The sequence below is a fragment of the Ambystoma mexicanum genome, chromosome 12, assembly GCF_040938575.1.
Source record: "Ambystoma mexicanum isolate Mex_15411 chromosome 12, UKY_AmexF1_1, whole genome shotgun sequence".
Classification (NCBI taxonomy): Eukaryota; Metazoa; Chordata; class Amphibia; order Caudata; family Ambystomatidae; genus Ambystoma; species Ambystoma mexicanum.
The window spans coordinates 581,083,879-581,110,856 of record NC_090936.1 but is presented as its reverse complement, the minus strand read 5'-3'; the positions used below and the strand labels follow the sequence as shown (position 1 = coordinate 581,110,856).

At 47.5% G+C, this 26,978-nt stretch overlaps 1 protein-coding gene across 2 annotated transcripts in view; it reads left to right on the top strand.

Moving 5' to 3' along the window:
• Window positions 1–26,978, top strand: part of UNC93B1 (unc-93 homolog B1, TLR signaling regulator) — a 334,830-nt gene that overhangs the window by 199,575 nt on the left and 108,277 nt on the right. For both annotated transcript variants that reach the window (XM_069628924.1, XM_069628925.1), the window contains 2 exons: window positions 19,736–19,897; window positions 24,219–24,348. In XM_069628924.1, the coding sequence (XP_069485025.1) occupies window positions 19,736–19,897; window positions 24,219–24,348 (292 nt within the window). The remainder of the gene's footprint in view (window positions 1–19,735; window positions 19,898–24,218; window positions 24,349–26,978) is intronic.

The window sequence follows — 26,978 nt, the reverse complement described above, 5'->3', positions numbered from 1 at the left end:
TGGGGGAGGAGAAATTCAGCAACGATAAAACTAATTTAAAGTATGTGGACATTTATGAAAGCAACGGGAGTACATAGTCCAGTATAAATAAATTTCTGGAGTTATGACAATGGAAGGCTAAAATACGAAGCTAACGGGTGCAAAGAGATATGTATTATATATTTTTTACAGGGATTAACTCATGATTACGTGAACATGAATTTTGGTAAGCAGAAACCACTTATTCACTATTAAAGGGGTGTAAAGTAAAGTAAATACACCGGACGCAGTGGCACGTCATTGAATAATGTATTTTTAAATGAATAGGAAAAATGAAAAAGATAACACATTTCTTAGGTGTAAGAGCACGGTGATACACAACCACAATACTTAGTGTGCTTCAACTCAAGAAACAAAGTGTGCATAGTCATATATAGTGCATGATTTATAGACATCACCAAACGCAATGGGTTGAATGCCGGGGTAAAGTGAACATTTAGGGGTAGACCGCTCAGGACAAGCAATTATACTCAAATGTTTTTTCTATTTTCTCTTTTTTTCCCTTTTCTTTTTATTTTTTCTCTTTTTTCACAAATGCATTCTCCCCCTTATTCTTATTGTTATGTCGGTTATCAATGTATGTGTAAATATGTATACTTATTTGATTACACGGGTATTGTAACATATATAACTTTTGAATTGCTTACATATTAAGATGATGAATGCAATCAACCCCCCTTTTCCTTTCTTTTCTTGGTTTTCGAATGCATGGTTAAACCAAATCATTGGAATACTAATTTATTTTGAAGTGATTACCTAAAAAGGATTTTTGCCCAGACCTTTAGTCACTGTTTTGAAATAGGCCCTTGAGAGGCTGTAACACGTGTTAACAAACAAAACGGGCAATGGAGTTAATTAACAAGTGAAAATAAAAAATTGTTTTGACAATAGCAAATCAAGTGTGAGCAAGTTTCATCCATTCAAGAGGGTGGCGCATTACAAATGTGTACCAATCTTTCCTTATCATATCATATAGCATATCATTCAAGACATCCATGGCAAGTGTGACGATTCACCAGGTATCGTTGCTTCTTCCAAAGGGGGTGGGGGGCCTTTCCCATGAGGCCAGGGAGTTGCTCTGAGAACAAAGCAGCTTTAGTGAAGTCAACACAGCCGGTGAGTTGGGCAAACCGATACAAGACCGGTCTGTGTTGAAGCCAAGGTTGCAAGCAGAAACATTGTATGGCGGGCACTGGAACGAACATTGTTAAAAAGCATGTGATAAGAGGAACAAGTGAAGTTGAACTGCTGATGAGTGATTGAACCTTAAATCAAGCTACAATACCTTTGACAGAGTGGTCTGGCACCGCGTGGGTACTCAATCGAAGGTCTATGTAAGGTATCCAGCTGAGAAGTGACAAAAGTAGATACATTTGGTCCGAGCCCATCGGAAGGTGTTGGGGACAATTTTCATTTCTGTGCTAATTCCCTTCAACCTTAGAGACCCCCAGCTCTATTGCTGGACTTAAGGACTTTTAGGGTCTGATTCATGGAAGTGTTTTATAATGGCGCAATCCCATAGGAAAATGTTCCATGAATCAGACCCCTACTTTTTATCCTGTAGTGAGTGAGACCTTTTTCACACTCTCCTGTATTTACCTGATTTTGATTCTGTATTCTCTTTTGTTTTTGGAGTCTGACAAACACCACAGGCATCTGCTTTTGTATTATGACACACAGCACCTTCAGTGCAATGCCACAGAGAAGTCCCTTGGATTTCTCCTAAGGTTTCCATACCTTCTCTTGGATAAACTACTGTTTCCAAGAGTACTAAAGTGAAATTTACTTTACTTCACTTTTCTCTCTGTAGACCCAGCGCACACCATTGTATGTGGAGTGCTGGGGGGTTACTTAGTAGCCCCTTTGTCTACTTACTCATGTAACATTTTTTATGTTGCCCTCATGACTTTTAATGGCTGGTGGCAGTGGTTTCATTTTCCTACCATTGTGTGTTTTTACCACAGGCTGAATCCTTAGCTGCAGTATTGCACCCATGGGTGCCCATTTTGGCAAAATGGCCCTGGTCTTCTTTTTTCACCATTTCTTGCTTGTGAAGTCTATCTTGGGTTTTACTCTGCGCGCCAAATCAGGTTTAACCCTTTTTTTTTGTTTTGCCTTTGGCGGGCTTCAGTGCTGAATTCCGCCTCTGGCTCCAGTGTGTCTGGCAGGGCAGGAAGTGAGGGAGGTGCCCGAAACTCCCTGTCCTTAGTCTCCTTGGTTTTCTGAATGCATCAATGCTGATTGGCTGGCTGGATGTCCTTGCAGGACGGCCACCCTGCTGTGTGAGTGACAGCTAGGCTGTTCATGAATGGAAGAACCCTGCATAAAAGGCGAGGTGTCTTGAACAGAAGGCAGAGTCAACCACTGGAAGAAACATCCAACGAAAGAAACTGGAAGAGAAGCTTGCTGTACACTCCTGGACCCTTGAAGTGCCTGGTGACGCCCTGCTGCAGTGCTGAAACTCCAATTTCGTATCGACAAGAGAAGCCCAGAACGGACAACTTCTTCCCTTGGGTTGATGGGACCAACTGACCCCAAGAAGAACTTTGCTGGAAAACCTCTCCCTGCTGGCTGTACTTCTTTGCTGCTGGTGGAACAGAGTGCCTGGGGTCAAGAAAACCAGAATGAGTGCATCGTCTTTAAGCCGGACCAGAGCTCCAGGAAGATCCAGAGGAACCTCAAGCCTGAGTCCCCTCACCAGAGTGCTGGTCTCCAGATCAAGGGAAGCCCATCAAGTGTCCAAGAACCGCACTGGTGCTACTGACCGGTAGCTGAAACCGCGAAGTGCCTCTGAATTGGAAAGAGCCCCTAGCTGCCGCCGGCCTTCAAACTGCAGTGCAGGAGTCCTCAGACGTCCTCCATCTTGTCCCCACGACTGAGGCCCAGGAATTCAGGATCTGCAGGACTGCAACAGGAACAAAAGCCAGCTGGACCCTCTTCTTCCAACCTAAGGTACTGTCTTGACAAAAGGGGTACTTACCTCTTGTGTCTGTAGCTTCATTGTTCTCACTTCAGAGTGCAGGCGCTGCTTTTTGCAGAGTTGATACCAGCTCTACCCTTCACAAGCCTTCCAGCTTGTGGCCGAACAGTGATTCTTTTTACTGCAAACTCCCTAAAAACTTTGTGCAAGGCTTTTGTGCTATCTAAAGAAGTGCCTGTGCTTGTTCAAATTGACCTTGGCTGTCCCGACTCCCTGCAGATTCTTCTGACCCATTGACTTTGGTTCTAACTCTCCCTCATAGGTGGTACATACGTTTAACATTGTATTACTGGGAAAGATCTAATCTAGACTTCATTGGGAGATTGAAAAATATTCACATCTTATGAGAACCTATTAACCTTTTCCTTCCCTAACCTTTTACCTTTTCCACAACCTCAGTATTACCAAAAGTGATATATAAATGCCAGCATTGTCCCAGTAATTGAAGTCGCCTCAGGGTGGAGGAAGTATGTGTGCGAAGCATCCCAAAGTAATATCTACTTGTGTATCTTAAATCTGAGGAAGTGTTATGAAGTGTATTTTTATTGTTGCATATTGCCCTTTCTAAAGATGCTTATTTAAAACTGACCGTTAAATAAACAATTATTTTATTAGAAAACCTTGAGTATAAGTGTTATTTGTATACTTGTAATTGTGAATCTCTGTGTTATCCCTCTACAGCTTACATTTACCCCTCTTGAGATAAGTCTGGCTGCTCAGTCACTACTTGTGTTGTACAGACCTATACCAATAGGTGGGTTACCTATTACCAAGAGGACAAGACTGGTGTTGTCTCCCACAGGGTTACTGCATTCAATGTTGCCTAACAGAGGGACACTGAGTGAAAGAGAAAAAATAAATGTGAATCGAAGCGGTCCTACGACGGGTCAAGCAAAATCCTGCACACAGTCGAAAGTCTTCAATTTTGTTAAAGTAGGGAAAGCTTGGAAAAGTACATTAACTTTATCCGAGCCCAGCAGAGGGAGACCAATTGAAAGTTTTGTGTTAAAGTGGTTCTGAGCCCGGTGGAGGGGGACCCAGGGTGACAATAAATCACCCGAGAAGGTGTATAGGTGAAAGTCGTGAGAAGAAAGGAACTTTAATGTTTTGTCGTGTTGCATCAAGCCTTCTGAAATAAGAGACTTTGGGCCTCATCACGAGTTGGGCGGTAACCCTTAAATGCAGTGGTAAAGGGGTTACTGCTGCATTTACTGCTCCGCCCAATCTCGAGTCTGGCATGCTTACCTCCAGCTCAGAGCTGGGGGTAAACATGCTGGGAAAATGCCATTTGTCGGCACAATTAGCTATTACTATGCAGGAATTTCACCGAAAATTCCCCATTGGGTCCAATGGACTCAATGGGGGATAGGGAGTAATGTTTAGCGTGCAACCTGTGATCCAGCGGTAATACCACCAAACGGGTGGGCGCTAACACAAATAACGTTTGGTGGTATCCCAGTTGGGATACCGCCCAACTCGCCTCATCACGAGTTGGGTGATAGCCGTTAAATGTGACGTTACTGGGTTACTGCCGCATTTACCGCTCCGTCTAATCTCGAGTCTGGCATGTTTACCCCCAGCTCAGATCTGGCGGTAAACACGCCAGGAAAATTCCCATTTTTGGTACAATTACCGCCAGCGGTTTTACCACATGGCAATTGTGCTGAAAATTCCCCGGGATGGGGAGTAACGTTTAGCGCCAAAGCCGCTGGACAGGTGGGCAGTAACGCATATAAAGTTGGGCGGTATCCCAGTTGGGAAACCATCCAACTTGTGATGAGGGCCTTTGAATGGCAAAGAGACTTGGGCACAGAAAGCCCTAATGTTGAAGTTTTGAACTGCATCCTTATGCTAGAGAAGTCAGAGAGTGTGCTAATCGCGAGTGTGCCGCCTTGTCCCGTGCTGAAAAAGTGGGGAAGGGGAGTCAACGGCTTGAATATCCTGACATATCATTTCTTGAACACTTTTCTTTTGCATAACATTGTTTCCCACACTATTTGTATTTAGAAGTAAGGATTGGCAATAGGTTTATTAGTATAGGCCCTTTTATTTTGACAGACTCGAAAAGGACTCCGTTCTTTATTATGACCAGGAATGCCGAAGAACGGAGGACGCCGGCGAATCGCTGAGGGAATTCTCCATGGGTCCAGCTGGAGTGCTTCTGAACACAAAGCGGGAAGAGAGAGCCAAGCAGACCAGTAGAGCGTGGAACTGCTGAAGTGCTGCGGAAGCAGAGGAGAGAAGCCCGAAGAGCTGGAGAGACATGCCCAAGTCCCAGGAAGCCCCAGTGCCGTCCCGAAGTCTCAAAGAAGTTGACAGGAGGTATGAGAAACCCAGAGGGGACACTGGGGTGGAAGAGAGGCACGCTCAGAGGTTCTTGGCCGTCCCAGTAGTGACAATCAAACTATTGGGAAGGGTGGATCGAGCATGCAATGAGGAGGTTCTCCTCGGAGTGTCAGCAATAAGCCCACTGATCACCAGAGAAGGGTCTGGGACCCTAATCCAAGTGAACCAAGCATCAGAAGAGAACTTTTTTGTTGTAGTGGCAATAACAAGCCAACTGACCACCAGGGAAGGGTCTGGGATCCCAACATAAATGTACTAATCATCTGAGGAAAGCATCCTCGTCATAATGGCAGGGAAAGTCCACTCAGACTTTGCTAATCGCAGGAGTAGGGAGTCATACTCCTGGTCCTGAATGTTGAAGAAACTGAATGCCTTTTTGATCATGACACGCCAGGGAAAGGGAGTCCCTCCCCGCTGGCTTTGTCATGAACCAAATTGGTGTGTGGGAACCAATACCAGGAGAAGGGAGTCATTCTCCTGGTTCTGAAAGTTGACCCGTGCAAAGGTTTGTTGGAACCACAAGCCAATGGAAGGGAGCCATTCCTCCTGGATCATTTTGCCCAAGAACATTTCTGGGAAAACACCCAAACGCCAGGAGAAGTGAGTTATTCTCCTGGAGAAGGAACGTTTTGTTGACTTATTCTTTAGTTGCAATCTAAGGGATAGAAGTAGGTTGTTACACAGCACTCTGAAGTTTGATTTCGATGGACATTCTGACAGATGCTTTAGTATTAGTTTGAGGCAGGAAACCCCCTCCTCGAAGATAGGGAAAGTGAGGGTTTCTTTTCTTGATAAATAAAGGTTTCTTGCCAACCAAAATGCCACCCTTGTGTCAGCATCCTTGATTCACACCCTTACAGAAGAAAGATTGGAAATGCTACTGTGCAGAGTTAAGTGGTGCAAATAGGTACAGCCTGATATAGGTGCCTGTCTAACAAACATACGCCAAGAACAGACTGGGGAAAGGAGCCAAAGGCATGCATAGGGATTGTAGGAAAGCCTTTAAACGCTCACACCAGAAACAAATACTCCCCACTAGGGAAAAAGGCCCAATGTACCTCCTGCAAGGATAACAAGTTTATTTCCAGACAAAAAATGGAAGCGCGAACAAAAAACTCTGCTGCCGCAGAACGTTCTGGCAAAATCTGCAGGAGCAGCACATTGTAAAGGTGCGCAGCATCATCAGTGACATCATTACATACAGTAGAAACCCGCGCGGCTGGTTGGTACGACCCTATACATGGGGTACCTGCTCCATATGGGACTCCAGGCCATTGGTACAAGCCCCATCCGTCCATCTTCTTCATAGTGTGTGATGCTGCAGTCATCTGTCAGAAGGCGGGCAAGTGGCAATCATATTGCAAACTAAAAAACACATCTCTATCTATGTATCCATGCACCTGGTACAAGCAGACGGGGGCCCATGGGGAACGTTGAAGTCATACTAACTCACACACTTCACGCGCTCGCAGTCAGGCCGGCATCTCCCCAAGGTCTTCCACCCTCGTTAGGGGCTATAATGTCATCTCTCCCTGCACCTCGCAGCACAAATCATGTGACCTAGCAGGTGAAGGCAGGAAAGCCCAGCTTTCTGGTCTTTTTGAGCGATTGTGGGTCTAACTGGTTTATGATCAGTGTTCTGGGGCCGGCTGGTACCTTGGAATTCAGGGGTACTAAATCTGGGGCATTTGAGTGCTATAACTTAGAATTGGGACTGGTGGGGGTCAGAGGCCCGTGCCCTCCTTCCCATGGGATTGTATTGTACAGAGACACTCAGCTCTCCTGCCATGGCCTTGCAAGGCACATTCTTCGCAGGGTCCAAAGGTTGGCAACATTTTAGGATCATGCAGGGTTTATTGTTCTGTGTGGCTCAGCCTTTCTCATCAGTGCCTGGGATACAAGCTATTCCTTTACTCATGTACGCGGCATAGGCCTGGGGAGCTGACTGCTACACTGCGTTTAAGCTTTGTGCTACGGTATGGCTGCTAATATCTAAGATGGCTGCTATTCCCACATGTGAACTGCAGCTAGAAAACATTATATAATGTAATTGTGTAAGAGCCTTTAAGGGCGCCCCCCTTCCCTTGGTCTCTCACAGTACTTGTGGCGCCTTTCGCCTTATTCTGAAGTGCTTGGGGGTTGTCCCCTTCCCAACAGGATACGTGTAACTGTGCATAAATATTGGAAAGGGGGTAAGTGGAGAGGCATGGGACTGCATTCAGGCAGTTGCTCCTCAGGGGTGGTGCACCTATGGTCGACCAGTAAGGGAGCAACTGAATACCATTACTTTGGTGCTAAACTTCCTTGCACTGGAACTGGCAGTTTAGCTGTCAATAATCTAATCATTGTGGCCAAACAGGAGAGTGTTGGCAGGAAGGTTTGGCCCTGAAGCTGTCGTAACTGGCAGCTTAGCCATGTGCCAAATGTGATGGGCAAGCCCGTGCCTCGGGCCGCCCTGTACTAACATGCGCACGCACACAATCACTGAGACATGACACATGCGTCCGTGCTTTCCAGGGTCCCGGCGGCAACTGCCACACGGACGTTCTTTATTCAAAACGCGCATGCGCGACCCATAACGAGGCTCGCGCATGCGTCGTGTACACTGACAACGTCACATCCCTTTTTTCTTTAATCAAAACAAACTTGCATCAAACACCACAATACAACATGGAAAACGATAACTGGACCCGACGTGGGTCGCTGACCTGACTCGGACGCCGGCTCAGTCTCCTGAGACCAGGACGTATTCCTTGAGACGAGCAGGCGGTCTGCGATCATGTCGTATAGGGTATCGGCGGCTGCTCTGGGGGATCACTCCGGGGCACTCCACCCGGGGCACTCCACCCGCGGCAGCACCTCCGGTGGGGCATCCGCTCCGGGGATCTCAGCCCCCCCCTCCGATGAGGCTCTGTCAGCAGGGTCCGCCTCCTCACAGTGAACGTCCACTTTCCTAAAAAAAAGATTGGTTGCGGTTGATTGTCCCTCGTTCATTGGCCGCGGTGACCATGGTCCCCTTCACATGGGTGACAGTCCACGGCTGGGGTTCGTATGGTAGTGACAGCTTCCCTTCAGGTCTATGAATCCGCACTAACACCGAATCACCTACGGCCACCTCCTTGTCTTACAAACCTCTCCTTGCACTCTCCTTCACGTTGCGTGCTGCACGCTCCTCCCGGACTTTCTCGTTGTTGATAACCCCGGGTTCCTGGCCCTACATCTCGGGTATCAAACCTCTCGGGGAGTGTCCAAACAGCTCTTCGGCTGGGGCGACCCCCGTGGACTGGTGGGGCGTGGTTCTGTATTCCCTTAGGAACTCGACCAATTTCTGCTGTAGATCATTCCTTCCATTGGCTGATGTTCTGAATACTTTAAGGGTCCGCATCATTCTTTCAGCTTCACCATTCGCCTGAGGCCAGAGGGGCGAGACCTTCCGATGTTGGATGCCTTTTTCCTTCAAGTACTGCGCAAACTGGCTCCCCGTGAATGGGGGTCCTTTGTCCGAGCACAACATTTCAGGAAAACCATGCGTCGCAAACATTCTGTCCAACGCCCTGGTGGTGTGTTCGGTCGCTGTTGATTCCACCCTTTCCACCTCCGGGTACCTCGACCATTGGTCGACCACCGCCAAAAAGTACATGCCCGTTCCCATTGATCCAAAATCAGCATGGACGGTTCCCCATGGCTTCTCACTCCTTTCCACGGAACTGATGGGTGGAGCCCTCTCAACAGAACTTGCCGCTTGGCACGGTAAACACCTTTTCACATACATTTCCACCAGACTTTCCAGATCGGGGAACCATACCTTGGGTCTGAGCTGCGCCTTTGTCTTGGCGATACCTTGATGTCCCGTATGTGCCAGTTCCAGGACGCGGTTCCTCAGGGCTTGTGGAATGACGATCTGCCTTCCGCGCAGCAGTAGTCCATCTTCCGATATCGATTGCTCGTCCCTCACCCTCCAGAGCGCCTGAAGGTCCTTCTGAGCCCTCAATTCCCGCCTGGAGTTGTTTTGGAGCACCTCCTTCCAGTCACCACTTCTCACCGCAGCCTTGACAATAAGGAACACCTCGTCCATCGACGACTCCTCGGCCACGGCTACCCTGGATGGAGCCATGGGCATTGCGCTCTCCACCACGTGGTACACCAACTCTTGGTAATCCAACACCTCACTGGGACCTTCCGCCCGCTCGTGGTTTGGTTGGCGTGAGAGGTAATCCGCAGGATTATTAGTCCCCGGTCTGTATACTAGCTTGACCCCGTACTCGATGTTTGCTAGCATCCAGCGCTCTATCCTTGCGGGGGGGGGGGGGTGCTTTGACAACACGCCCGCTAGGATGGGCAGGAGCGGCCTTTGGTCAGTCACAACCATAACTGGCTTGCCCAGAATGTACAGACGAAAGTGGCGGCAGCCCCAAAGAATGGCCAACGCCTCTCTCTCGATCTGCGAGTAGCGCTTTTCCGTTTTCGTGAGAGCTTTACTCGCATATGCGATGGGGCGCATGCAGCCTACCAGTTAACGTGCGTATCTTGCCCTTTTACGCATGTAAATATGGCAAATACGGACCATTTAATTGTGTACTGCGTACCGTGTACGCTTTGATTTATTCATTAAAAAAAACATACTTTCCACCACTAGATGGCAATGTAGCATTTCTTTTGTCAGCAGCATAGCCTTCTTATGCATGATGGTGAATTTCCAACTGAAAGACCAAATCTGTGACAGCTAAGCGAGCAACACAACAAAGCATGCACCCTTTTAAAATGTGTTCATACCCATAACGTATGTGTTGGATAAGTGTTACTCTCTTGCAGAGGAGAAAACTAATTTTTACTCTCTTGAAATTGTATTTACGCTCTAATTTGAAAAAGCATGCGTAAAATACTCCCACCTCAAAATCTTATCTGGAGCACTGAGCGCATGTCGCCTCTGTTATCAGCCTGCATAAGAACAGCCCCGAGTCCCACCGGGCTGGCATCGACGACAATCTCAGCGGTGGGGTCAAAGTACGCCATTGTGTCCCAATCGGATAGCGCTCTCTTGATTTCCTGAAACGCTTCCTGCTCTCTCCTGTCCCACACCCAGGTGGCCTCATTCTTGGTCAGTGCCCTGAGAGGCTCGGACAGGGACGCCAGCCCCTTGATGAATCGCCCGCAGTAGTTGACCATCCCCAGGAAGCTACGTACCTCTGTGGGGGACTGGGGCGCCGCCGCTTCATGGATGTCCTTGACCTTTTCAGGATCTGGCGAAACGCTACTGGCGTGAAAGATGAAACCAAAAAACCCAATCCTGTCCTTGAAAAATTCTCATTTATCACGGAGCAAAGTAAGTCCCAGCTCGCTCAACCTTTGCAGGGTATGCTCCAGTCTCTTCATGTGTTCAGCCTTGGACTCTGCAAAAACCAAAATGTCATCACTCATATTGAGTACCCCTTTTAGGCCAGCCAGCGCACCCCTGATGGCATTTTGAAAAACCTCTGCCGCAGAGGAAATGCCAAAACTCAGGCGTTTAAACTGATAGAGACCCTCGTGTGTGGTAAATGTTGTAATATATCTGGAATCTGGGTGGAGCTCTAGCTGGTGGTAGCCCGACCTCAGATCCAGCTTCGAGAATACTCTGGCCCCTTGCAGTTCCCCCACGATGTCATCAAGGGTCGGTGTTAAATGTCTTTCCCGTTTAATGGCGGCATTCGGGAGGCGCATGTCCACGCAGATGTGTACCGCACCCGGCTGTTCCGGCTTCGGTGCCACTACGATGGGCGAGACCCAGGGCGTCGGCCCCTCCACCCTCTCAATGATGTCCATTTCGACTAGAAGCTGAAGCTCCTTCTCCACTTGCTCCCTGAGGTGGAACGGGATTCATCGATGTTTGAGGGCGGTGGGCCGGATGGTGTCATCAATATGAAGATGCACTGGGGGACCCCTCAGCTTGCCCACTCCCTGAAAGATACCGGAAAACTTGAGCAGAAGTTGGTCAATGTCAACCTGGTAAACCTCAAGGGCAAAGTGCACAAGGTCCAACGCCTCTGACGCAGCGCAGCTGAGTAGTGAGTGCGGGCTGACGTCTGTGTCGCAAAAACGTGCTTTGATGGTCTTGACCCCCTTGGTAACAGGCGCCACGAAGACCCCTTGAATCGGCAGCAGAGTGTCGCCTCCAAAGGTGAAAATCTTTGCCGTTGACACATCCAACGGTGGTAGTCCCAGGATTGCCATATAGTGGTCGGTGGCAAGCATACAGACAGAGGCGCCTGTGTCGGGACACCTTGAATGTCAACCACACACTTAGGCTGCCTCTTTTTCCGTGCTCCTGTTGCAAGGTCCGAAATGAAGAAAACCTCTTCTTCCTCCTCCTCTTCTTCTGCGATGTTTAGTCTTTGGGTGTCTTGCTCCAGTGTCGCAATACTGCCTTTTCTCCTAAACCCGCCGCCACTGGGCCTTGCCGGTCCTCTTTGCGTGGTAACCGGTGCGGGGGCTCGACACATCCTGGCGTAGTGGCCAGGACCATTGCATCTGCCGCAAGTCCTCGATTTGGCGGGACAGTCATTGAAGTGGGGCAAATCATACCTGCAGTACTGGCAAATAGTCGTCGATCCATGCGCACTAGCTGCATCCTGGCGTTTCTGGCTCCATCGCGCTTTCGACGATGCTTGCCTCCCCACTGCAAATGCCTCTTCAGACTTTCCTGGGCGCACAGCTGCATCCATCTTTGCGCCTCTCGTCTCAGCCAACTCATCCACTCTGCCACTGTCTAATATTTGGACAAGAGACAATCCCGGCTCCCCCAGTATCTGTCTGCGCAGTTTGCCCGAACTGCACCCTTGGATCACTTGATTGCGGACCATAACCTCTTCATTGTCCCACCTACAAGTGGTAGCTATCTGCCGCAGACGTGCGCAGAACTGATCAAGTGATTCCTCCTCCCGCTGTTTCTCACCACAGAATAGAAATCTGTCCAAGTCAACGATAGATAAAGGAATAAAATAGTTCTTGAGAGCTGTTTTAATGGTATCATACGTCACCACTTGCAGGTTTAGAGGCTCATATATGCGCAGAACGTCTATCCCTGCCGAATAGAGCAGTGTCGCCCTCTTGGCGTCGTCATTGGCCTCTCCGGTCGCTGCAAAATACATGTCTAATTTTTTTATCCACCGCAACCATTTTGGGCCCAATTTAGAAGGTGGACCCGAAGTGTCAAATTCCTGCATGGGTAACAATGAACCCTGTTGTCTGCGCACTACTGTCCGCGCCGCCGTTGCTTCTCCATCGCTGTCCATCATCTTCGCAGGTCGCACTGGCACCTCAATTCAGGATTAGATGCTGCAAACCTGACTCAGACAGATTGTTGACGCACCTGCCTTCTGTGCTTAGATGGCCATCCTATCACCAGGACTCCTCTGGTTACCGGTTGCACTGCAGTCCTCTTGGAACGGAGAACTGCAGAAGTTCCAAAAATGTGGCGTTCTATTATCTATTAGCACGTGGGCAGCGAGCGAGCACCCTCGCGGGCCGCGGCGCGAAAGGCTACTGTCTTTCGCACTATAGATAACGAGATCACCATCGCTCGCGTTGGATTTGGGATGCACAACGAAGAAAACTGCTCACTCTGTTGGATCCCACCTTCGTCGCCAATGTGATGGGTGAGCCCGTGCCTCGGGCCGCCCTGTACTAACACGCACACAATCACTGAGACATGACACATGTGTCCGTGCTTTCCAGGGTCCCGGCAGCAAATGCCGCATGGACGTTCTTCATTCAAAACGCGCATGCGCGACCCATAACGAGGCTCACGCATGCGTCGTGTACACTGACGATGCCAAACCAAAGATGTGGCAGACGAGCGAGAAGGGGAATTCAAGGATCAATCTTGACTAGCAAATGTAAGCGTGTAGTGGAGAAGAAGAGAGGAGAGGTGGGGGGGAGGCTGAGCACAAGCCAATCTTGCAATGTCATGGATAGTTCAGCAGCTGTTGGGGTCTGTTTATTCATATCCAGAACTGGCAGCATGCCAGACCAGTGTCTGCATGTATGGTGTTTCTTGAAGAGGAAAAAACTTCCGGAAAAAGATGAGTGATGAGACACAAGGTAGTTCAGGAGGGAGAAGGTTCCAGAGTCTTCAAGCAAAGTCCCAGAAAGACTGTCCCGGGAAAGACACAAGTCATAGGAACACACGGGAGGACGCTGTCACCCATTTGTGTTTTTGAAGGATTTAAAAACGATATGATACATTTGCTGCACCCACGTGAAATACACCGTGCTGCGGCATGGATTGGAACCGGGTCCAGGCACTTAGCCACAAGACCACACGAATCTTGTATCATGAAGCATTACAATGTGTCATGTTCACATTCTGCTACACAGTACACGCACACCTTTTGTATTCAGCCAGCAGTGACATAAGCAAATCTGCTCTCTTTTCAGTCTTGTTTGTCATGTGTACTTTTTTTCAATTGAGAAAGACTAATCGAAGGAAATGTGCATATTTCACTATAGGACATGTTCACTTCCATTGGGTAGATCAGTCCCCGGCCCCACCCCTTACTTTTTTTTAGGTCTTGAGCCCAGAGCTTCCTTCCTTTTTGAACTATTTGATTTTCAAACGCCCGCTTCACCCTCCCCAACATCTGCAAACTGTACCCCCACCTCACCCTCCCCTTAATCAAAACCCTGATTTCTTCACTAGTCATCCTTAAGCACAGTGCTGCCGCAGTCAGCCTCTAGGTTCTGGCATTAGACTGCTCTAAAATTCATCAAAAACACACAGCTCGTTCAAAACACCTACGACGAGCAGAGGAGGAATTGTTGCTGGTATTAATGACTATGTTGGCCCTGGAGCTGAATAATAACCGAGCCGTGCAAGTCAAGGAAGAGCATACCGTTGCAATTTCACTTTGTTTCCGGGGTTTGGTTTAGCCGGAAGAGAGAGAGGCTTGTTTGGGCATGCTGGCACTCTCGGCGGGCGTGGAATATTGTAGTAGGTAGAGAGGATGCTTCCAGTCTATCGAAATCCAGAAAGTGGCACGCACGCACGCACGCACGCACGCATATGAGGTTCTGTTACAAAACATTGAAACAAATAGTCGCTTTGGCCATCCGTACTTTGGCCACAAATAATGCTGCCGCTTTCCCTACAGAGCACCCAGAATTCAATTGTGTTACGTGTTAATCATGCAAATCGACGAGCCCTAGCCCGAGCAGTGCTGCACAGTTCAGCCACCACTAACTTTGTAGGAGGGGTTTTTACGGTGGAGATATTTGTGGCGGTTATATGAGCAGCTATGCTGTAAAAGGGATTTGAACCTATTTTAGTGCTTCAGCGCCCTCTGCTGGCATCTATATACAACTTCAGATCTCAAGTTTAAATCCCGACAGGACCAACTTCTGAAGGCTGATAACTTGATTGCCATTCAGTTGGATATTGCTAATACCTGGTACTTAAAGTGCTAGCATATGCCATATCTTAATTACTGAGTTCTGAAAATACTGTTATTTAATTTAAAAAAAAATCGCCTTTCTGCTGCAGTGTCAATCTGGTGTGCATTCCTATTTTAGCAGGCTGTTGAGTGAACAGATTCTAACCTCGTTGGCACAATCTGTTACCTAGTAGGTTTTCAAATCAGAAGTCCATGGTGGCTTGCATTCCAACATCGGTGGGTTGGGGTGCATTGCATAGCGCGGGGGTAGACGATGGATGTCAGCACAAAATCATCTCTTATGATTACGATGGTGAGATGCGTGGAACAGTTCCGTTCTATGTGATCTGATCGAAAGGTTTTTTTCGTCGATTTTATGTTTGCATTTTTTTTTTTTTACTGGTCGATTTTGCCACGAATATATATGCGGGGGGGGAGACCCCCAAATCCCTCTCCCCTTAACACCCCTACATTCGTTATTTGTCTAAACCCACCCCCACATATATTTGGGGGAAAATACGTTGTCAAAAATTCTTTGAGATCTTCAGCGGCCAAAACTCCCCATCCCGGACAGTTCTAGATGGACGATTCATACCAGGAAGCTGTTCCTGGTTAGGAAAGAAGGTGGCCCTGCAGGGATCATTTGACCATAGATTGTGCCTAGTGGGGTCCTATGAGGTGTAACCTGATGGAGGGTACACGATGTAGTGGAGGGGAGCCAGTCTATTGGAAGTGATGAGTTCTAGCTAAGGAGACCTGGTGTTATTGATGACTAGTGGTCCAGTAGAGGGGAGATTTCATAGTGAAGGGCATGTGACCTAGTGGAAGCGATGTGGTCCAATAGAGGAAACCTGGTCTGGTGGAGGATGGGTTGGCGGGTGAAGAGGAGGTGCTTAAGACAAAGGAGATCCCTATTTGTGGCTGCCAATGGCGATAATGGCTACAGCAATGGGCCATTATCCGCCTGCACGGCCCGCCGCCGCAGCCCTTTTCGATTTAGTGCAGGAGGTATGGCCTAGTGGGAGAGATGGATTTCAAGTGGAGATGAGCACTCCCCCTTCCTTTCCACTAGACAACAGATGTGTTTGGTGGATGCATTCATGCTACCGTTTGCGCGCGTGCTTCAGGTCCCTTGTGTATCAAAATAAAGAGACTTTAGATGCAAGTTGTACCTATGGGTGTGTGCAATTTAAATTCTCCTTGTAGCTTTGTGCAAACCTAATACATTTCCCTTTGTGAAATGTCTAAATTATTGGTCACTTTTGCTTGCGCAGTACATGGAAAACACAACTAATCACTTAGATTGCTCGGGCGTTCTCCAGCATAAGTTCATTTGCAATTTTTTGTATGCACGTGTGGTAATTTATCATTCCAGACTTTTAAAGTCTACTTTTGCAGATTTCTTCCAACATACTACCTGCATGCACACAGTGATGATGGTAAGGAGCGAAAGACAGCGTGCAGTGTTAACATCACAAGGCGCTATAACCCAGCACAGCGTTTGGAGAAAGTCAGAGGCAGCGCAGAGTGCGGCACACCATGTCACATGGTGCATTCAACCAGCACAGGACAGTATGGAGATGGGACACTGCGCATGATGCTGTCATCACACTCTCACACACACCCACACACACCACCACCCCCCCCTTTGATACTTTGCATCAGTTTCCTAGTTTTCTTGATTTGTTACATTGTTTGCGTTTTCTCCACATCACTAATAAGTTCACAGATGAGCAAATGCAGCTCTATCCTGGTGAGTGGAGCAGAAAGGGCCCGGCTTTGCAGTGACTAATGGCAAGTTGGGCGAGGTGGTTGCCCAAAAGGTTGAACAGGGCATGTGCAAGAGAGTTAGGGAGGGTTTATTTCATCCAGTGAGTGGATTCTGTAAGGAACTCCTGGTGGCAAAAGTAAAGACAGAGACAAGTGATCACAGTTCAAGGGTGTTTATTAAGCTCTATATGCAGGGTGGAAACACGCCTAATCTAAACCAAAATCTAAGATGGGAGCAAGCTACGACCATCAAATAATAATGAAGGAAGTAGTCCTAGTGGCGTCAAGTCGAATGAAAGGACATATACTGAAAAAAAACATATTGCCAATCCTTACAACTAAACACAAAAAGAGTGTGGGATAGGGTTCACAAGAAAGAAAGAAGTGTTCACAAATGAGAAGTCAGGATGTGGTGGTCGTGGGTCTCCCATCCCCACGTTTTGAGCACAGGACAAGGCAGTGCTCGTGAGCACAGTACACTCTTGAGCTTTCTCAGCATGAGACGACAGTTCCGTTTTCAGCTATCAGGACCTTTGGTGGTTAAGTCTCTTTTCTATAAAAAGTCATTTGCCTCTGAGGACCTGATGTATTCAAATTAACAATTTTTTTTTTGCAATTGTACTTTGGGTGATGGCTTTCATCCCTGGGTCCCCCTCTTTCGGGTTCAGACCCTTCTCGAATATCAGCCTCCCTCCGTTGGGTTCACTCTGGCTTGCATTCAAAAATATTTCTCTGTGGCATTCATTTGTCGATGGGGTGCTGGCTTTTCCCCCCTGGATCCCCCTCTTCCGGCCTCAGACCCATCTCTGATAGCAGCCCCCTTCCGTCGGGTTCACTATAGCTTTTTCCCAAAACAATATCACCTGTGGCATTCACAAGCCTTAATGTCTTTTTAAACAGTTCACTGTGGGCATCCCTCTTTTGGGTTCAATCTTGTCAACACACTGTTCATTAGGACCTCAGACTTTGCCCCTTTTCATCAGCATCCCTGTGTCGGGTTCGCTCTTGCCATTTTACAATTCTTTCTCTTGCTCACTATGCAGGATTCCACTCTCTTACCTTTCCAATTATGAGTTGGTCAAAGACGTTCGACTGTACAGGGATTTTGCAAGACCCCTGTATTACCACTTTGACCTCTGTCTTCCGGCTCTTCTAGGGCCTTCTGGTATCGGTAGTTTCAGTAAATGTGGGATTAACCAGAGTATCTCGAATAAGCACCCACGTGGTGCCTGACCCTTCTTCAGCTGGTTTTCACTTAATGTTAACAGTTCTTTGAACTTTCCTCAATTTGCCATTTGCAACTTTCGTTCAACACAGTTTGGTTCTTAAAGGCTCTCCCCTCGACTCACCGGCTGTGATGAACCGCTTGGCTTTTCTTGTCTCTTGAGTCAAGTCCGGTACCACGGTAGCAAGCGTCTCCCTTTGTTCTGATTATCAGTGTAGGTGTGTTCCATTGACATCTGCTGCAACACATGCTGGCTATTGTCTGCGGTCTTACGATTCCTTTCAGGGAGACTTCGCGGGTCTGGGTTGGAAAAGGCAAGGTCGCTTCGCTCCTTGTCACGCTTTCGTTTCCCACAGCCTTTCTCCTCCTCTTGAACTGTCGTGCTTGGATAGCTGGTTAGTCGTGCCGTCTGCCTTGCTCGTAGTGTGCTCTCATGCGCCACCTTTTATCCCTGTGGGGAAGGGGAAGGGCCATTGGGTGTGTGTGATTCTGGTCAATTGCTTGACTTTGCCTGACCCTTATGTTGGGACATATCAGGTAAACGGCTCTGGTGTTAGACCGTTGTCTTTCGTGTTGTGTGAAAGTGTTTGTGTCGGAAAAGAGGGGGGTAGAGTATTTGAGTATCCTATGTGGTAGGATGGGGAAAAAGTGTTATAAGAAGGGGTATACCACGTCTCACACGTCAGTGTCCCGCTTCCACTCCCTGAGAACCCCTCACCCAAGTGATCCTCCCTCACTGGTCCACCCCGAGGAACTGGATCAAATAGCGATGGCAGTGTCTTGGCCACCTGGATGACAGATGCCCGGGGACAAAGAAGGGAGACACCTTCAGGTTTCTCACAATTCTAAGGGAGAACGAGTTGAGGATAGGTGTGACCAATCTGCACAAAGAGATGGCCTGGATACACACCAATTTGCAGAGGAGGTGGTGGAGTCTGGATGTAATGAACCTGGAGAGATCAGCTTAGGCACAGAGAAGTACACCTTTCAGGCTCGCCATACTGTTAAGATAAATTTCCCAAATCAGCCCTGGTGGAAGGATTTTGGGAGGCCACCCTATTATGGTAAACGGAGAAGACACTGAGAGGTTAGCTTAACCCAATCAGGTTGTAGTAGCTGACCAGCAAGGACTGGTCTCAGGGAGGGTGTGTGAGTGATCTAGGGGTAGAATGAGTCGACACAGAGCCACACCAGTGATTCCAGTTAGACGGGTAATTGTATAAAAATACAATGATTTATTACGCTTTTAGTTTACACACTGAACAGATAACGAGCACTGGGAATGCCAACAGTTTGGGCTTTTGTGTCGGCATGGGAAAGGCACTTGCCAGTCATTACTGTAATGGTGTTAACTGGCCATTGATGGTAGGAGGTGCAAAATGGCTAGAATGCCTGGGCATCTAATAGCAGTGCCTGGCAAATGCCTAATTCCTATACACAAGCCAAAACGGTTGGCTTTGCCAATGCTTGCATTTAACAAGACTATAGTGAAGGACACACATAATGCTTAAAACTGACTGGCTGAAAGCAGATCTGATAAAGGCATTTATATTAAACTAGTAGCGCATTTACAACTCCAATTAAGTCATTAACTCTGACTGCTTTGAAAACACATTGGCCAGCACTTTGAGTGAAAATTGTGATGGTAAGGCTTGATTAAAGTGAGCTCAAAGAGTTCCCATGAGGCAGTGTTTTGGCGAGGTGGGGCAGGCATTACCTAATTGCCCAAACAAAAAACAGTAGTCAAATATTGTCACACAAAACCCTTATAAAATAAAAAAAAAGTATATATTCACCCGAAGGAGAGCTAGATTGTCATTGGACACAATGACCAGTGCAACACAGCTAAGTAGTTCAGATGCATAGAAATAGAGAATACAATATATACATATACACAAGTCGAGAAAATGGACGTGTAAATACAATTGGTACATATTTGTTTTTAACATTTTGTATCACCCCCTGCAGGTTCTTCGGCACCAAGTGGATGATATTCCTGGCCACTGGCATTTACGCCCTCTTTGTGTCCACCAACTACTGGGAACGTTATTACACACTGGTACCCTCAGCTGTCGCTATTGGAGTCACCATTGTACCCCTTTGGGCTTCCATGGGCAACTATATCACACGGTAAGCAAATGGGGGTGGGTGGGATTCTACAGGGTTATTATTGTGAGTGAGTAAGGACAATTATACTCCAGCCTCCGTATGCAACAGATTCCTTTCACACTGGGTGTAGTTTAGGGCATGTGAGTGCTGTCTCTGATCTAAGAGATGTCACCTCACACTGGTTTTATATTATAGTAATTATTAATGAGGTATCTATTTTCAAGCTGGGTTATGTTAATAGGTGATTTGATTGCCTGATGTGTTCTCCCACCTGCTTTCTGTAGTAGGTGATGTGAGAGTTGTCATATCACACACTTCTCATAAATTAGTAGGTGGCTATATGTGATGTCTGCTGGTTTGAGGGGTGTTACGTCACACTGGTTATGAGTTAGTCAGTGCTCAATTAAGTCTCTGTAGGTGTTAGACATGTCATCTTCTATATTTTCTAAGAAATGGTCCCTGTGAGATGTTTGCTGGTGATAGAGATGTAAGACATGTTACCATGCACATGTCTTAAGTTAATAGGAGCTCAGATGGCAGATGAGAGGTCCTCTTAGGATGTTTGTAAGATAATAGGCACTGTGAATGATGTCTCGTACAATGTGTTATGAAAGATTTCTCTTTTAGGCAAATTTTCATCCATAATCTTTGGACCCGTCTGAGGAATCGAGGGAATTCGTCCCTTCTCTCCCCTGCCCCCTGTGAGGCTAAGGAGGTATGCCCGCACTGCAACACCGCATCGAGGGGTAGAGGCAAGTGAAACCTCACCGGGAGAGATTCCCCCTTAGGGGACAAGGACTCCTGTTCCCTTGAGGAACACCCTAAAACTGTGCACACTGTCGCCTACATGGGAATGCTATAAAATACCAGAAGCATTCAAATACCAAGGCAGGGTTGAAGAAACACCTAACATAACCCATTACCTTGTGGAAAGAGAATATGTCCTTTTATATCCGAAGATTCAATCCACTGGGACGAGTATGTTGATTAGCATATGCTCTAGGAGCCATACACGGAGAAGGGATTGAGAAGAGAGAGAGGAAAGCATACGTTGGCCCGGCAAGGCCCTGACCTACATAACACCTGGAGAAGGCGGAGGCCAGGAAGCCCGCGCGTTTCAAACACGCTCCATATCGAAGAGTGGGATACCAGAGCTTCTGCAACCCGAAATTCGAGATGCCGACTGGGTAGGAGCTTGGGAGAAGGTGGTGGCGAGACCATGACGGAGGATCCGTGGTGGACAGCTGGTCTTCAAACCATCACCGATACCACCGACAATATAAAGCCACAGGGTGTCTGGTCACATAGCGGAGCACATGGACACGGCAAGGAAACGAGAGACTGTGAGGAGGGAAACACAAACTGAGATAAGTCAGCAGCAGTCCATGACCGGAGAAAAGGTCCATGAGGAAGAAGGCTAGTGAAGCTAACGGGGAAAAGGGAAGCACAGGAGTGCCTGAGGGAATAATTTATATTGTGCAACCTACTCATCTCAGTAGAATTCATGAGACAAAGTTAACTATGACGTAAATGAACTTAAATTGTTGTGATTTAAGAGGAAGAATCAATACTGAAAGAAAAGTAGAGCAGTGGATAATAATACCCTGGGAAAAGGGGAAAGCAATTCGATTTTCTTTACAAGAAGACATCATATCAAAGCGAGAGAACATTATGAGCCAGATTTCCAAGGAACTATTCAATTTAACAATATACCAAGTCAGGTAGACCAAAGCAAGCTGAAAATTAATTGCCCAGGAGGGGGAATCCTAGTAGCGCAAAAGTTTTTTCCAAAGATGCACTGAAACCAGCAACCAGAGATGTAGATCTTATAAAGGATACAAAAAGGGATTCCCAAGGAAGAGGTGAAACACAACAGTAGATTTGAAGAGTTAGAGACTGATCCACGAAGTCACAAGAGATTATTTAAGGATTATATTTTAATAGGGAATCCTACAGAATGGTAATAACAGTACTCTCAGGAGAAGGGAGTCATTCTTCAAAATTAAGTCAGTTTTCATAGTGGTAGGGTCAATTCGGTTAGTGATGGACAGAGGACTTATTCCTTTTGACATTCACGACTGATAGAGGAGCACCTTTAGTTAGTAACATAGGCAGGGACCACCTATAGTGAAAGGGAAAGATATGTTTTATAACTTTACTTTAATAAAAATTCATGAACCATGTCCTCAAAGAGTGTACACGTCCTTCTTCTGACCCGCCACAACCCCAAAACATTTTGCTTTTGTTTTTTAACCTGTCCTGACGTTTTACAGGGAAGTGAATCCTTCAGCTTCACCCTCCTGGCGTTTTGCTCTTTAGTCACGGGAACACTGATCAGTTCTTCAGACTATCTGTACTGGTAAATTGTTTCCTTTTTTGTTTTTTTACTTTTTACCTGTTTGGGTAACTGTTTAACAGTGCACACAGCATTGCCTTAAGACAAGCTGGTGAAAGCAGTTCAATCTTTACCAATTTTACAGTACTTTTAGTGTGCACATTCACGTTTACCACATCTGGCTACTAAATGTGGCTAGTGTCCTAAAATGATCATGCCACAAGATGTTTTGCTTGTTCTTTGGCCATATTGTTTCTTGAACTCCTACCTGCCTTCTCGGGTCAGGAATCCCTAATATGGTGAGGCATTTGACCAGGAAAGCTGCTATTTTCGTGGCCTAGTGCATGCCATTTGTGAGAGGACACAGGAAGTGGGTGGGACTATCTGATCCCACTCCACATCTGTGGCGCCAGAGTCTGGGGGTGTGTGCATGAGTGAAACCCACAGTGGTCCCAGATTGGACCTCTGCTGGCTGTTTGAATGGTGCAGATCCTTACCATTGGTGTGATTGGACTTGCTTCCGTACGGGATTTAGGATATGATGACTCCTGCAGTCATTTCTTCAGATCAGCGTTGGAGCCAAATATCCTGTGTAGAAGAGCAGATAACTGAAGATCCGAAGATGACTGCCCTCTGTGGTGCTTCTACTCTTGGACTGGTGGGACCAACCAGACTCGACACATTCTTGAGATTCAGGCATCCGGAGTCCTCGGAATCCTCACCGGACCTCCCGGTGGACCGACCCGCTCTCCAGTGGGCTACCTCTGTTCCGCTTTTCCATCCGGAACTCTGGTGGGCATCAGCTCGTGCCACAAATCGCCTTCCTGACAAGTTTCAGCTTCTCATCATCGAGGGATCCTGCCCTGGAAAGCCTTCTTCAACCACGACTGCCTGCTGTCACCTGTGCGCGGCGATTGTCGCTGTAACCAGCTTTCCCCTGTCTGGTGGAGTGTTCTGAAGAGGCCTGCATCGGTGCTTGCTGCATTTCTTCATCAAAAAGGGTTGCTCTCAACTCCTGGACTCGACCAGAAATCATCTCTGCGCCCTCCGCTCCTGGACATCTTCAGTCGGATCCAACGGTGGGAAAAGCTACCTCCAATGGAAAGGCTCCCAGTCGACCTGCCTAGTCACTTGGGAAAATCAGAGTGAGGGGGTGAGTGCTCGAAATACAATCATCCTCCTTTGTCCCCCTTACCATAAACCTTCCATCACTTTTTTGAAAGTTTGTTCTAAAAGCTTCACTAAAGGGTAGAAACATAATCTTACTTGCTTGTAATGTTGTTGAGAAGTCTTCTGGAAACATTTTCACCACCACAAGAACTCCTCCTACATTTGTCTCCTCTCCTAGAAGAAACTTTGTGACTTTTGGGCACAAGGTCCCTTTCTACATAGGGAATGGACTTATAAAGTTAAGGCATTAGTCGTGTGAACTGGGTTTCCCTACTGCATCACTATTTACCTTTGTTGTGTTGAATAAGTTATTGTATGCATTTCTGCAAACCTAAGGGGACTATATACATTTGATAAGTAAATGTTGTGTGATAATACTATGTGCTTGTTTCATTTTTCTAGTGTGTTTTGGGCCTATAATAAGTAGAGTATTGTTGTACTCGCCTGTTTAGTGGAAGTATTGTTTGCTTCACTGTATGGACTCCTTGTGGAACCCTCACCACCCTCACTCACTCCTGAGACTAAGCCTTGACCACTCTCCACGCTTAGCTTGATTATTTGGCTAACCTCTCAGCATTCCCCTGTTCACTATAACTAGGGTGGCCTCCTGAAATCTGTTAGTTTAGAAATCCATGTTAACACGATGTAAGCAATGTCATTCTGTTCAAAGTAACAGCCTTCTGGGATGATTAATTGTACACCACAAAATGCCTTGTATCATGTTTCTATGATGGACAAAGCAGGGGCAACTGATAATTCGCCACCACCTGTATGGCTTTATTTTGGAAGCCGATCAATAATAGTACCTCTGTTTTTTCCCCTCTCACCTTACGGCAGGATGGCACAGAAGTACTACGAGTATGCCAATTATAATGAGCCACGTGTGCAGGAACAGAAGAAGCTGCCCCACGGGGCCTGCCATCGGTACATAATCATCTTCCAGACCATTTTCTACATGTTCTTCTATGTGAGTAATATGCAGCCCATGGTCTAAATTGGGCCCATCATTCCTGTCCCCCAAGGGAAATAAAGAAATAAAACCAGACCCAGGGTGTAGAGAAAAATATTGTATTCAATATAGTGTATGTGTATGTGTAATACGGTTTCACTTACCGGGACTGTACCATCATGGGTCTGGATGGACTGTACAAGAAATAGAAGGAAAAAAGGAACAATGGACAAAACCTCCCCTGCCAAGGGGTGGGCTGGGCAGGGGGAGAGAGCAATAAAAAAGAAAAGACTGGGGAGAATCGTTGCAAGAGGAGGGAAGAGGCTGCAGATGGTTGCTCCGTCTGGGGGGGGCCTCGAGCAGCCCCCCCACGGTTAAAAATCCTTCAATAACTGGGTTGTGTGTGTGGGGCAGCCCAGTATCTACCACGGCCCAGGCTACATGTACGCAGCAGCCTGGGCACCCAAACGGCAGTGTGTGCTGTCGGGCCACCGGGGGCTAGACTGGAGGGGCCAAACCAATCAAATTCTGAACCACATGCGTGGCACAGTCCGGGATAATAAGGCGCAACATAACCCAGGCCGCATGTATAGCCCAAACCAGGTGACGTGACTGTGCCGCAATACGGCCTGTCCCAGCGCCAGAGCATCCCAGGAGGTCAACAGAAGGAGAAGGAGGCTTAAGCCCGCCCTGCCACTTCAAGCAGGGTGGGGAAGGGAAAGTCCTGGGCCACTGCCTCCTTGAAGCCCGAGTGAAGAATGGATATCTGGCCCGCCGGCCAGAGCTTTGGGAAGATAGGCAGGCCTGCCCCTTGTGCCGCTCTTTTCCTTTCTTCTTGGCACATCCATAGATAAAATATCCTTCACTTCCTGTATAAACCAAATAGAGGCAAAAGTCATGATATACTAACAAACAAAAATGTTCCCATTCAGTAAGTCTTTCATTTCCTTCTTTTCATGTGGGGCATTAGCCTTGTCGCTGTGAGCTTTCTAGAAATAATGACTCTGGGGTCATCTCTGTTTATCCATAACTAGGTAGAACACAATCTCATCTTTTTAGAGTAGAGGCGATGGTGCACTGTCATCTTTTTTATATAGACGTGGTGGCAGGCCTTCTTTTGGCTCCCTCGTTGCAAATCTTCTGTGCCTTTACTTTTTGCAGTCCTTCTTCCGATGGCGTAGGACCGCGGTCTCTTCTTTAGTTAATGTTTTTATCCTGGCAAGATATAATTAACACTTTGTGTTGCCCTTCCTACTCTAATATGCCTACCCTTGACGCTGAAAATAAGTACATGTCCTATTTAAGTGCAGGAAGATGTGACATACATGCGTACAATGTTTGCCTAGCTCTTCATTTTCATGACCCAATATTTCTTTTGTTTCTTTACTGAAATATAACGCATATTAAACATACTTTCAATAGCTTTCATTGACATAATTATAAAAGGGTTACTCCACCTTCTTTCATCCAGGGGTCTTCTGTACCTTCTTCAATATATATGGCTATATATATGTATATATATATTTCTGAGGCTTGTGGAATCTGCTTAGATCACATGCTGTGCATAGGCCGACATCTAGTGGAAGCTGCGGAGTATTAAAGTTTGTTTTTCGAAACTCGAAAAATGGGCGTCGACACAGGGCGTGCCAGTAATACTATCCCTAGTGTGATGTCCACTGTACCCATGATCCCTCACTCGTATAGGACCCTCAGATTGTTTTTTTCCGCCATGCTGGTCGGAAGCACTGAGCGGAGTTCCCTGACTTGGTCAGATTTTGCTAAAATTGTTATATATTTCCCTGTTTATTCCACCTATACGTTGAGTCTCCGAACATCGACACTCGACGCCGGATCGGAGAAAATTCAACCGTTGGACTACAGCGACGGATTTGGGCCTCGAAAGTGGCCCAGGGCTCGGTAGTCCTCTGGACTCGGCCCTGCAAGTAGGGAGAGTGGGGGGTGGCACATATCCTACACTCTGATTAATATAGGTACATTACTTATATTCCTACACTCCCAGCCCGCTGCCACAGGGTGCGTATGGAGGGTACCCCTTTTCAATTTTGCCCCAAGTGCAACCGCAAGTATCCTTGGGTTGACAGACACGCCACGTGTAACCTCTGCTTGCCGAGGGACCACCCCGAGGCGAATTGCAGAGCGTGCAGTCGGTTTAAACCGAAGACCCTTAAGGACCGTTCGACAAAGCGTTGGGCCCACCACGCCAGGCGACAAGATGCCATGGCCGCGGAGGGTGCCTTCAGCGATGGCAGCGACGCCGTACATTCGGACGGCGAAGGCAATGTGGCGTCGATGGACAGCCAAGCGCAAGTGCCCGACCTCGGAAGGTTGTCCGGCAGGGCAACTATGGGGAAGACCCCCGGTGACACGAGCGCTACCCACACCACTTCCAGCAAACAAAGGTCCAACCGAGACTCGACGCGCACGTCGAGGTCTCGGAAAGAGGCGCGTAGAGAACGGTCCACCGAGTCAGTGTCCTCTGGGCGTTCACGTTCGAGATCACCTCATGACACCAGGCAACCCTCCACTGTTGCTAAGAGTGCCTTGCTCCCCTTAGTGACTGAGGTTCGGTCGTCGGAGGACGACGCCGACTTCTACCCCCAGGCCGCACTCCAGGAGTCGGCGTCTGC